Below are 12321 nucleotides of genomic sequence, written 5' to 3' on the forward strand. Positions count from 1 at the left end.
AGCGGTGGAGGGCGGCAGTCTTCTGCTGGGATGGGCTGAATAAGCATGAGGGCGCCCACTCTCTCAGACAAGTCTGCCACATCGGAGCGAGTACCAGTAAATTTGGTAGCTGGAGCAGTCCAGGCACCTTGGGGTTCCTCCCAGATCAATCCCTTTCAGCAGCCGCAAAGCTCGTCCCTCTCAACAATCTCCCAGAACTAGAGGTTAAGCATGGCCTCTCGCCACCGCTCGTAGGAAATGGTGCTGCACATGCGCAGAACTTCCCGGGGCCGTCATCCTTCCCCTCAGACTCACAGAGAGCTCCCCTGTTGCTGCAGGGAATGGCAGTGTCCACAAAACACGGAGGACATTCTGTGTTACACGGAGCGATGATAGGCAGATTAACTAAGAGGCCTCCATGAGGGGCTGGTGGTGAGCCGTGGGGCCAGTAAGCAGCAGAAGTCATGGCTCCTGGGTCTGGTGAGGGAAGGTTCTGGAAGCAAAGTGGCCAGCAACAGGAGTGGCTCCAGGGGCAGCAACAAACTTCAGGACAGCCCTCCAGTCAGCATTCCTGGAGGTGCTAGGACACTGACATCAGTCAGGTTTTCAGTGGCAACCATGGCACAAGCTGCCAGCAGAAACTTCTCCCCAGTTCTTTTCAGATTTATGACATAGATGCCATCACTTCCTTTTGCAAATGTACTATTCCATTTGGAAGTCGAGGTTGGTGCCACCTAAGTGGTTTCCGCTGCAAGGAATTTAAAGACATCTTCCTCCATCATCTGCATTACATCAAGAACTTTGAAGATTGTGGAAGTTTCCCTTTAAGTTACAATGAGTACCCAGAACAATGCCATATGGACTCCTTTCTGGGTACCACAGAAAGGCCAGGAAATATTCCAGGTGCTGTTGTAATTGCTGTGCCCCAAGCTCTGCTTTGTTACTGGGTTTGTGGAGATGAGCAAGAAAAATCCCTTGCTCTTCACAGAGGAATAATGGCACAAAAAATATTCTCATACTATTTATGCTCTTCCAAAGTGCAGAAAAAGATGGAAAACTCCTAATTCACATTAGAAGGATAGAGTAACCCTGGCCAAGACCCTTAAAAAAGGGATAACTAAGAATGAACTCACTTGCAAATGTAGATGAGGTAGGTAATGTGTTAACCAGATACTTCTAAAAGAGAATTTGGCCTTAAATTTTTTTAGCTTTGTTCCCCTGAAAACCAAATGAAGGTAAAACGTCAACTAGGCCTGATTGGCAAAATGTATCTAGACGGGGAGGAGTCTAAATGAACTTATATTCCTCAAGGGGACACCACAGCCTCGGGCTCCCAAGTTCAGGGGCCTTAGAAGCTACAACTATGGAGCTCTCCCAAGAGATATTGACAACAATTGGGACATAAGGGTTTTAAGCCAGGATCATGCCCATCTCCTTCAAATGGGAGTTTGCGTCACACCTGAGCCATCTCATCTAGAGACATAAAGGAATAGCTCCTGGATGACTATATGGACCACTCCTGCTGAGAGGAACACCTCGTGCTGTCATCCTGGCAAACTGTGCTTCATCTACTCTTCTGAGGAAACACATATGGAGTGTAACCCAAGATGGTCTTATGAGTCTGAATGCTTAGTTGGCCCTATAACCAAACTTGGTTGAGTGACCGAGTCTAAAAAGACCTCCCAGTGAGCACTGAAGATAAAAATTCAAAAGAAAGGAATAGCAAATTGAACACAGCCTTTTTTTTTTTTAATGGTGATAGAGTAAGACCAAATAGAATTTATTCCAAGAATGTAAGGATGGCTCAACATTTGATAATCTATTAAAATAATTCATCACATGAATTACCAAACAGATAAAATTCATGATCCTGACAGGAACTAAAAAGATATTTGATAAAATTCAGCTATCATTTCTAATATGCAAAACTATTCCCTAATATGAAATCAATAGCAACTAGAAATGCAAAACTATTCCCTAATATGAAATCAATAGCAAACATGATACTTAAATGAAAAATATTGAAAGTATTCCCAGCAAAATGAAGAAAATGTCAGCAATGCTTGTTATTACAAAGAAAAAAAGGGAAGGAAGGAAGGACAGTTGGAAGAAAGGGAGGAGGGGGAAAAAAGGAAAAAAGACAGCATTCTAAAGGATTGATTACAGCATCAGGGATCAGCCAACTAGGGCTGGCTGCCTGTTTTGTTTTGGTTTGGTTTTGGTTTGTTTTTTGCCTATTTTTCTTTTAAATAAAGATTTATTGGGACAAAACCGTACACACTGATTTACATTAGGTCTATAGCTACTTTCCAGTTACAACCAAAGAGTTCAATAGCTGCAAACAGAGACCACATAGTCTACAAAGTTCATAATATTTACTAACGGGATGTTTACAAAAAACGTTTAAAGAGGATCATTATTTTCAATGAAAACATACACTTAAGAAAAAAAAGATAAAGAGAATCAATGGAAAATCATTCCAACTAATAGGAGGAGGGTTCAGTAGTTGGTGGGTATATAAGATAAAGATATAAACATTAAGACATCCATTGTGTTAGATTGCATAGCCAAATTCTTTGCCATGTAATTGTTCAGTGTGTGCTCACCATGGGCAAGGTGACCTGCTTTGCTCATCAATCGGTTTCATGGCTTGCTTTGGCACTGAGATGTTGGCAGAAATGATGCAAACAGAGGCTGGAGATGACACTGAGAATTGGTCTTACTCCTTTTATACTTCCTCCACTACTGTGAGCATAATGTTTCTGGATTATCTTACTGGTCTTGTGCATATGGGAGCTGAGATGCTCTAACCAATACAGCTGTATCTACAGTCTACCTTCAGGCCCAAAGCCATACTTTGATATATGGATTGCACTCAATGGACTTGAAATATAGTCTATATAGTTGGGTCAGCAGAAAACAGAGGTTGATAAATGGCATAGCAGACGAGATCACAGGCTTTGGGATCAGAAAAACCCAGTCACTAGCCGTGTGTTTAAGGCAACCCTCTTAGCCTCTCTGAGCTTCAGCATCTATGGAGTGGGGCTAATAGAGACTGTGCAGAAGGCCAAGGGACATAATATATATATATAAATTGTTTCATATATTACCTTGCACATAGTAAGGGTTCAGCAAATTCTAGTGCCTTCCTCAATGTAACCCAAAACAGAAGTTCTCATCCCTTTTTAATTAGATGTACACCAAGAAACTGTCTGCTGCAAGGGGAAGGTGGGTCCCACATTCTCCAAGAAACACGGGGGCAGGTTTCTGCTAATAATGGGCTCTGTCAATGGGAAAATGTAAAGAATGCATTTACAAGGATGGCCTAGAGTATTATTCACTGATAATGAGAAGGAGCAGAAGCCAAAAAGAGAGGAATGGAGCCAAGATCTTGGAGCTCTGGAAATTGCTTGGAAGCTAAACTCGGAGCTGTGGGCCCCGAGTCCACGGGACCCAGAATGTGCTTTGGAGCAATATGAGGGGAGAGGTCCAGAGCACCACCTAGAAATCACCCTCCCTGGGGGAGAATCCCCTTCAGGGATAACAGCATCCAGTGGGGTTTGCCCGTCACAGTTGGTTGGGAAACAATGACTTAGAAGTAACTATTTGGTTAAGAAATTCGTGCTTGAGGATTCTCATAACTAGCTATCTCTTGGCTATTTAAAAGAAAAGGCAGAATGGGTTTTACTTAGAAATTCTGTGTCTTTTTGTGTGTGTCATTTCATGCTGGGGCTTCCTAGAACAAATAACCACGTTGTTTTATTCCTAGAGCAATAATCCATGACACATGGGTGTTTAATCACAAAAATGTCAAACTTTATCTTTGAAACAAAATAATTGGTTGAGTATTTTCTTTTCTCATTATTGTAAAATATGTTATCTACACTACATCTTGGTAAGCATCCCACTCTCAAATCTTCTTGATATTTAAAACAGGTGAGTAATTAATTTCTGAGCTTGGTGTATTTCCTCTGTAGGAGATCATTTGCTTACTAACATTCTGGTATCACAATAAATCCTAAAAGCTAAACCTCAAAAGCTGTAGACTTTGCTAGATAAACATCTGCTGTTGTAATGGTGTTTTAAACTGCAGAGTTGCTATTTAAATATTCTTAATTCTTTTCATTTTTATAACTGAGTGGTTGGGAGGATAGAAAAGAGCTATAAGGAATAGTCACCTAACTTTCTTTCTCTTCCCCCCCCCCCACCCCGTTTCTTCCTCTATGGAGTCAGAGTTCCCACACCTGGCATGCCTTCTTCATGTAGTGACTATGAGAACTGGAAGGGAGAAGAAATTGAAAAGCTCTCCAAAGTTCTGAAGGGACTGCCCTGCAGGAGGCTGTATTTTGTTGATTGCTTACTCACTCTTCAAATGCTTCCCTTGCTCAAATTTCATGAATGTTATATCTGTTCTTTGTTAATGATCCACTGGGAACATGTCTTGGTCATTTCATAAATAATATACATTAAATACAGTTTTACAAAATTAACGTTATTCATTAGTCATTCACTTAACCAGCAATTCCTGAGTACTTAGAATAGACCACGCCCTGGGAATACAGTAATGAACCAGAGTCTAGCATCATACCCTTCTCATGGAACTTAATCCCACTTGGAGGAGTAGATACAAGACAGGATTGTGCAGATTGCAATGACTGCTGTGGTCATGGAGGGCCACATGGAGGAAGTGGCACTTGAGCTGAAGCCTGAGGGATGAGAACAAGCCATACATGGAAGAGCTGAGGAAGAATATTCCAGGAAATCTTAGCAAGAACAAAGGCCTGGAGGCTGGAAATAGAAAGCAACCAATATGACTATCAGGTGGGAGCTAAGGGGAAGAGCAGAATATGAGCATAATCTGGACCAGACCAGATCACATTTCCAAGAGGAAATGTGGTTCCCTCTTGAGGAAGCATACCAAATTGATACCCCTATCCTTCTATGAGGTGGGGCTGAGTAATCTGCCCCAGATTCCAGTGCAGGTGAGTGTCAGTGGTACATGGATATGTGGAAAGGCTAGGTAACCAGCCCAAGGAGCACCAGTGTCCAATGATGACATTTCCCTGCAACAGTACTTGGGGGTAGATACAAGGGTAGGTGACCCAAGGCCAGTTTGTCAGGCCAGTATTTGACCCAGAGAGAATGGAATGTTAGTTCACCCACTTTTCTCCTGACTTCAATATGTAGGGCTCTTCACATAAACTGGGACCTACTTGAGATAATGCTGATGGTAGGTACCAGGCTACACCAAGAGAAGACCTTTGGCTCATGGGACCAGGAAGCTCACTCTACAGCCCACTGCAGAAGATGATGGGTATCCAGCACTTCAGAGAAGATGGCAGCCCATGATTCCAGAGCTTCCCCTGCCCTCCCTTCTGTACAGAGCCCTGAACTGAATAACAGGAAGGGGAATGGGAAGAGAGACGCTCAGGCCACCAACTCCTAGCTCAACATTTCCCAGGAGGGGAAGATCATAGATGATGTCTACTGATGAAACATTTCTTTGAATCTTTACAAGACTCTTCTGAGGTAGGCCTTACATGAAAACTGCACTCCCATTCCCCTTCCCATCATCCACATCCACGTCCTTGTTTTACAGTCAGGAAATAGAAGGATGAGAGGCCAAGCAACTCGCCCATATCCTTATGGCCAGCAAGTGATAGAAGTAACATTGGAACTCAGGCAGTATGATTGCAAGGTCACAGGTGTTAACCACTACACTCTCCTATTACCCCGCTGGTAACTGGGCAGCCCAGTTTTCTTTCTGGATCTAGCCTCCATCTATCCAGTAAGGGGGCAGTATGGTGTTTTCCTCAGTGTGGAAGGCACATCTGAGGCGATGAGAAAGGATCTCCACGCCTTACATACATGGCATTAAATAGTACTGATCTACACAATGGGAAGGTGATTGCCTTTTCAAGTCTCTTTTACATCTTCTAATGATGTTAGAAAAAGAAACATTTGATCTGATGCTGGCATATCTTTGACATTTCTCTGGCAGGTGCCGATTTCCATTTTTAGAAGAGATTTCCATTTTTACTAAGCTTCAAGAGGCAGGGTCTTCTGTAGGCAGTGATCTCTAGCTGGAATTTACTAGCACTATTGTATTCTCATTGTTACCTTCTATTGTTGCTCTCATGATTTTATTTTTCTCAGTTTTTTAAATGATTACTTCTACTTCTGTAAAGTGTTCATGTTGCTATTGTTACAATTCTCTTGTCCATTCCTGCATGGTTATAAGATGGCCTCAGAAGCTCTTGTTATCATATCCACACTTGAATTGCAATAAGGGTTAGGTAAGGGCAGGTCTCAGCTACTTTAGGCTCCTGTTCACCAGAAAAGCTAGTGAATTCTAGAGGCATTGCATTGATCAGAACATGTCATGTGGCCCCTTGCAGCAGCGCAGTAGAGGGACTAAAAATGTGGGTGTTTGGTCGGGCCCATTGCCACCCCGAAATAGTGAGGATTCTATCAGCAAGAAAAGGAGATCACTACTCTGTAGAGATCAATACTCTGTAATCAAAGAGTTTGCCATAGGCTGGTAGGCCTCTGTAATTTCTCCTTAGTGCCTGCAGAGGACAAGTGTGGAACTGCAGGAGGATTTGGGGAAGTTAGCAAAAAGCCAGTTTTCCCCTTGTTTGCTCTCAAGAGACCTCCTTTCCCCATAGTCCGTCACGGCTCCTAAGGGATGGCATGAACAGCAACAACAATATTACCACACACTCTTACAGGGCTGGTGACTAAATCGTATGGATTTGTCCCACTTACTAGTGTGGCTCCAAGGAAAAGAATCCCCACTTTTGCAGCCTCTAGTCTGAGAAAGACACACTTTGTTAAGCCCACACACCCCCAAATGCCTGTCCCTGAAACTAGCTTTGAAACCTCATAAAATCATAGTTTTTGTGTATGTTTCTTACTATTTCAAAAACTGCTTTTCTCATTTATGTTTTGATTTAACAAGCATTTAGTGATAGACCACATTTCCACAGGTGCCTGCCTGGGGGCTGAGGATACAAGGCTGAACTAGACACATATACATCTCTGTTCCTCAGCTTTCCCACCTATAAAACAATGGGGATAATCATAGTACTTATCTCATAGAGCAACAGTGAGACAACTTTCTGTCTCATAGTGGAAAAAAACAGCCTCATCAAAGAGGCAGGAAGCTAAGATACAAAATTATTTATTAAAAAATAAAAAATGGGCTCAGGTCATGATCTTGGGGCAGTGAGATTGAGCCTCGTCTCAGGCTCTGCACTCAGCAGGGAGCCTGCTGGAGATTCTCTCTCCCTCTGAGCCTCCCCTTTCTCTCTCTCTCTCTCTCTCTAAAATAAATAAATAAGTATTTAAAAAAAATAAAAGATAAAAAATGGGGATGACAAATTAGTATCCACCTAATTTGGTGTCTATATGTCATACATGGCTTAATTCCCATCAGGTGCTTAAAATGGTGTCTAGTATGTAGTACATGCTCAATAAATGCTAGCTGTTATCCTATTTCAAGCACTGAGTGTTGACTGGATGCTGTGCAGGGTTACATAATTTCCCTAAAGACACTAAGGAATCCTCAAGGCCGATTTTAACAGACACTGTTGCTACATTCTTGGTGGTACAGTTAAAGAGTTCCTCCTTCAGGCACCCATTTAAAGGAATACTTGCCCAAAGGTGCATTTGTATAAGATAGAGAATCTGGCCTGAGGCATGAAAAACACTGTTATGATTTGAGGATAAAGTACAGTAAGGTTAAGGTTGCAGTGGGTTCACCAGCGTGAGCTTGCAAAATCCTGACAGAGCAGCTCACAGGCATAATTTCTCATTCCCCACCTCCTCCTGGCCCTTCATTAGAACACCCATGACTGGCTAGTGGATCAGCATTTCCAATAAAGTAAAAAGGGGAAAATACAGACCTGGGTGTTCATGGAAAATATTCTAACTCTCACAACTAGAGCATCTGTCTTAAAAAAAAAAATTATGGTTTTAAGATCTTTAACTTTTCCTTCAGCATCTCGGTACCCAACTTTTGAAAAGCATCTTTTCTGGAGAATGACATTTCCCAGCACAATGTCACATAGTCTTTGCCAAGTGACTCAATTCAACATATACATGTATATTTTCAATGTCAAGTGACCCAATCTTACATAGAAAAAGTGGGCACCTAGTATCAGTTTGATGTCAGGGTTTTCCCAGGTTTGCAGGGGAGCTTTAAATACGACTCCATCTCAAGGCATCTGCAAGCCAGCTTGCACCTCCGTGTCAAGATGCTCCTGCCCGTGGTGGTCCTTACCTCTGCCCTGCTCCTCTGCTCCGTGACCAGCAAGAGTTGTCCGACCTTCATAGGGATCAGGGATGTCACACACCTCATTGACAAACTGCAGGTAAACAGCAGAGCAGGGTGCCCACCGGAAAGGCAGCTATTGAAAACTTAGGTGAAACGTAAGAATGAAAAACTCACCCCCCATTATGGGTTCTTGTTTTTCTACTTACTTTAGGAACATCCAGCTTCAAAATGCAACTGCAGCCGTGCCAATGTGAGTCAATGCTCTTTTAAGAACTTTGCAAACTTACTGCCATGCTTGCGTCGGGCATCCTCACTCTGGAATTTTTCTTTTGCAGGTGACCGATTGTTTGTGTCCGACTATTCCTTCTGTAAGTATAGTAAAACAACATAATCTCGACCTTGTATTCTTTAAAAGTTTCAAGTAAAAATGAATTGCTCTATTTGATCTTTTAAGTAAGAAGATGTTACTCGATTGTAATTGTTATGGCTCAGTGTTTCCTTTTAAAAGCAGCCTCCTGAAATTCTATACCATCTACATCACTTCGTATCTAGTCAGCTTTATGCCCTTTCAGAAGGACTGAACACTCTTCAATCCTTTAAAAAGAATCTTGTATGTCTTTTTAGATTAGTGGCCATGTGCACAGATAAATGACACCAGAGCTGAGAATATCAGAATATAGCTTATATCATATTGCTTACTGATTTATTCCCTAAAACTCTAGAGTTGCAAAATGAGTAAGTAAAAGTAATTCTTTTTTCTTTCCTCTTGCATGAACTATCCAGGTGCTAGACTTTCTCTCCCCTTTCCTCCCTTCCTATCTGTCTTTTCGGCTGATGTAGGGTGGCTGTTGCAGTTTGAATGCTGGGAGGTTAGGGTTTCTAAGGCAGAGGGAAGGTGAAAAAAAGGGTTCCGGAGGGTCATTTATTCCCCATGTAAGCAAAGAGGAAGAGTGGCAGAAACTTTCTGGTTTAGGTGAGGAAGGAGGCAAACCCTGGGAGAATCTGAGCTTCTCACTTTAGCTGGGGTCAGATATCACAGCCCATCAGGGGGCATCCCTTCAAGGAGATGAGTGTAGGGTGCCTTCTGAGGATGGACCATGCATCTATAGTCCAGGCCAGACTCTCAGTTTATGGCCCATGATTTTAGTTTGCATGAAACACCGGCTCTATTCATTTGGCACATCCCATCAGACTGGTATGAGAAAGCTTTTCCTCTCTCTCTACTTTGGACCTTACTATTACAAGACATACAGCAGAGGAACATCAGGGGCTAAGGAGACTAGAACTAGTTTCCCAGCATCCATAGGCTTTGTGTTCCTTGGATGGAACCAACTGGAAATCTCCAAGGAGGGTCACTGAGGAAAAATGGTCTCACCTCGAAATGCTGATCATTTCCTAGACTAGGAAGGGACCGGTCTAAATACAATACCAGTTTAGGTTACGTCGGTTAAGTTAAAATAGCATCTGAAGGCATTCTCTTTGTGATTCTTCTCAAAGTAGTCTTCGGAAGGTTTCTTTGAATCAATTCTTTTTATTTACCAGGACAGCTGCACCACACCGTGCTTCCAGGAAGGTCTGTCCCAGATGACCAACTCCACTGTGGGAACAAGATACCCCCTGATTTTCAATCGAGTAAAAAGAACAGTCCAAGACCTAAAGAAAAACAAGTGCCAGGTGACTTTGTTTTTATCTGTGATATGCTCTGCTTAGTTGTGTTTATGTAAGGGTCAATGACAACTCTATCGAAATGAAAAAAGGAAAAGGGATGATGAACTTGGAATTGGTAACTCAAGGTCAGTAAGAGAACTCTAAAAATTTACCCAGACTGACAAAAGTAAAGTGAGATCTGCCCCAGATAGTCCATTATTCCCTCTAGTTTTAAAAAACACTCACACCCATGTTGCCATTCACTTCTCTTGAATGGCGAAAGCATTTGTCCTGATTGTAGTTAGAAGCTGAAATCTGGGGGATCAGAGCTGTGTCTCAAAGGATGCTAGCTAAGTTACACTAGGGCACCTTCTCTTCTTCAGCATATGCCCTGGTCCCTGGAGGGAAAGTTGGGTGGAACTCCTTGGGATTTACCATCTCCACAACTGTCCCCAGAAGGCTGAGAGTCCTTCCTTCAACTACTTACTGAGCTACTTACCATCAACAGCACTGGAGTTCTAAATGCTTAATATTTACTGTTTCATTGCAATACCATTTCAATGACAGTTGTTTCAATGATCATTTATCACCCTCACTTTATGGGAGGAGGAAACAGAGAAACAGATGCTCAGTGAGCTTAACCAATTTGCCTAAGGCTAGATACTTAATGAGGGGCAGAGTTGAGATTGGAAGTCTGGTCTATCTGACCCCAAGTCCCACTCTTAGCCATGACCTTGGAAGGACAACCAAAAAGGAAAATAAAACATTAAGACTCAACTAATCCTGAGTTTTCCTCTAATGAGGAGATTTAGGACCATTTGATGGGAGTGTGTGTGTGTGTGTCTGTGACACCGCAGGAACAGTAGCAGAATGTTAGCCACCTGCACTGTCTATGCAACATGCTAGCCCCGGACCTTCCCGAGTATTTGCCCTCTGCTGCCTGCATACCCCGCCCTACGGCACCCCTACCCCACCTCAGTACTCTAAGCAGGGTGATTCCTGGTCCACACTGTTCTAGTCACTCTGTCTTCGCTAACTTTTCTCCCCACAGTTTTTTTCCTGTGAACAGCCATGTAACCAGACCACAACAGGCAACACGCTGACGTTTCTGCGGAGTCTCCAGGAAACTCTTCAGAAACAAAGGGCGATAGGCAGAGTCTGAAGATGAAATATTATTTATGCTATTTATTGAATGAAAAAGCCTCCCCTTTAATCTGGGGCCATTAAAAACTCAAGTAAAGCCATGCTAAATCAAAATCAGTTGTAATTAACTTTTTAAAATTGTATTTTATTTTGGAATAAATATATATGAAGAAAAAGAACACCATCTGGTCTCCAGGTGCTTATTTGCTCCTTGCTGCTCAGAAAAAAAAGAAAGCTACAAATACCGTGAAGGGACTGAATGGATCAAGGACTCCTGTAATAACAAGATTCCTTGTCCTGAGCAGACTGGGAGACCCACTGCTCATGCCTGGGGACACAGAGGTCACAGTTAGGAGTGGTGTGTGGGGTTGGTCTGAGGGCTATTCTCAGGGAGGCTCAGGGAACCCTCCTTGTGGGTGCTGGGGGAGGGAAGCTCAGGGCACTGCCGAAGAGTTCAGGGTACTGAGAAACCACCTGTGTACCTGAAACGGGAGAACATGTGGTAAGCCCAGGAAGTAGAAGCCTACCCAGAAATGTGGGCACCTACACACAGAAGACAGCAGTGTTTGAAACTAAGCCGGGGGAGACCGACAGGACACACCTCTGAGTTAGAGGAACCCAGGGATCAATAGTCCCCTATTCATCCCCAAAGACCTTCCACAAGTGCCCACCACACGCCGGGCAGCATGCCCAGCCAGGGTGCGGAACCTAACGGGGACTCTCCCGAAGGGATCCTTGGACTAGGTTGTTGATTTGGCATATGGAGCGCTCTCTGACGTTACTTTTTTTTTTTTTTTTAAAGATTTTATTTATGTATTTGACAGAGAGATCACAGGTAGGCAGAGAGGCAGGCAGAGAGAGAAAGGAGGAAGCAGACTCCCTACTGAGCAGAGAGCCCAATGTGGGGCTCCATCCCAGGATCCTGGGATCATGACCTGAGCCGAAGTCAGAGGCTTAACCCACTGAGTGACCCAGGTACCCCTCTGATGGTACATTTTATATGTCAGCTAGACCAGGCCACAATGTGCCCAGATATTTAACTAAACATTGCTTTGGGGTGTGTCTGTGAAGGTGTTTCTGGGTGGGGTTAGCTAGCATTTGAATGAGTATACGGGCAGCGCAGCTCAGTGTGGATGGGCCTCATGCAAATCCACACAGGCCTGAAAAGGCCAAGGAAGCATTGGCCCTCTCTGTGCTGACCCCATAAGCTGGGACACTTGCTCCACATGGACTGGGACTTACACCATCAGCTCCTGGCTTTCAGGTCTCTGGAT

General features: G+C 43.3%; 1 protein-coding gene across 1 annotated transcript; it reads left to right on the forward strand.

Moving 5' to 3' along the window:
• Positions 1–8237: 8237 nt before the first annotated feature.
• IL9 (interleukin 9) lies at positions 8238–11066 on the forward strand. Its single transcript, XM_004745064.1, has 5 exons — positions 8238–8354; positions 8469–8507; positions 8593–8625; positions 9800–9931; positions 10956–11066. Exons 1-5 carry the CDS (start codon positions 8238–8240, stop codon positions 11064–11066), a joined length of 432 nt encoding a protein of 143 aa, XP_004745121.1.
• Positions 11067–12321: the final 1255 nt, after the last annotated feature.

Source organism: Mustela putorius, unplaced genomic scaffold, assembly GCF_011764305.1.
Source record: "Mustela putorius furo isolate JIRA1106 unplaced genomic scaffold, ASM1176430v1.1 tig00000145_pilon_pilon_pilon, whole genome shotgun sequence".
Classification (NCBI taxonomy): domain Eukaryota; kingdom Metazoa; phylum Chordata; class Mammalia; order Carnivora; family Mustelidae; genus Mustela; species Mustela putorius.

Coding starts and splice junctions, on each gene's coding strand:
- IL9 (XM_004745064.1), top strand. CDS start 8,238: ATGCTCCTGCCCGTGGTGGTCCTTACCTCTGCCCTGCTCCTCTGCTCC. Junction 8,355..8,468: donor ACCTCATTGACAAACTGCAG/GTAAACAGCAGA, acceptor TACTTACTTTAG/GAACATCCAGCTTCAAAATG. Junction 8,508..8,592: donor GCAACTGCAGCCGTGCCAAT/GTGAGTCAATGC, acceptor TTTCTTTTGCAG/GTGACCGATTGTTTGTGTCC.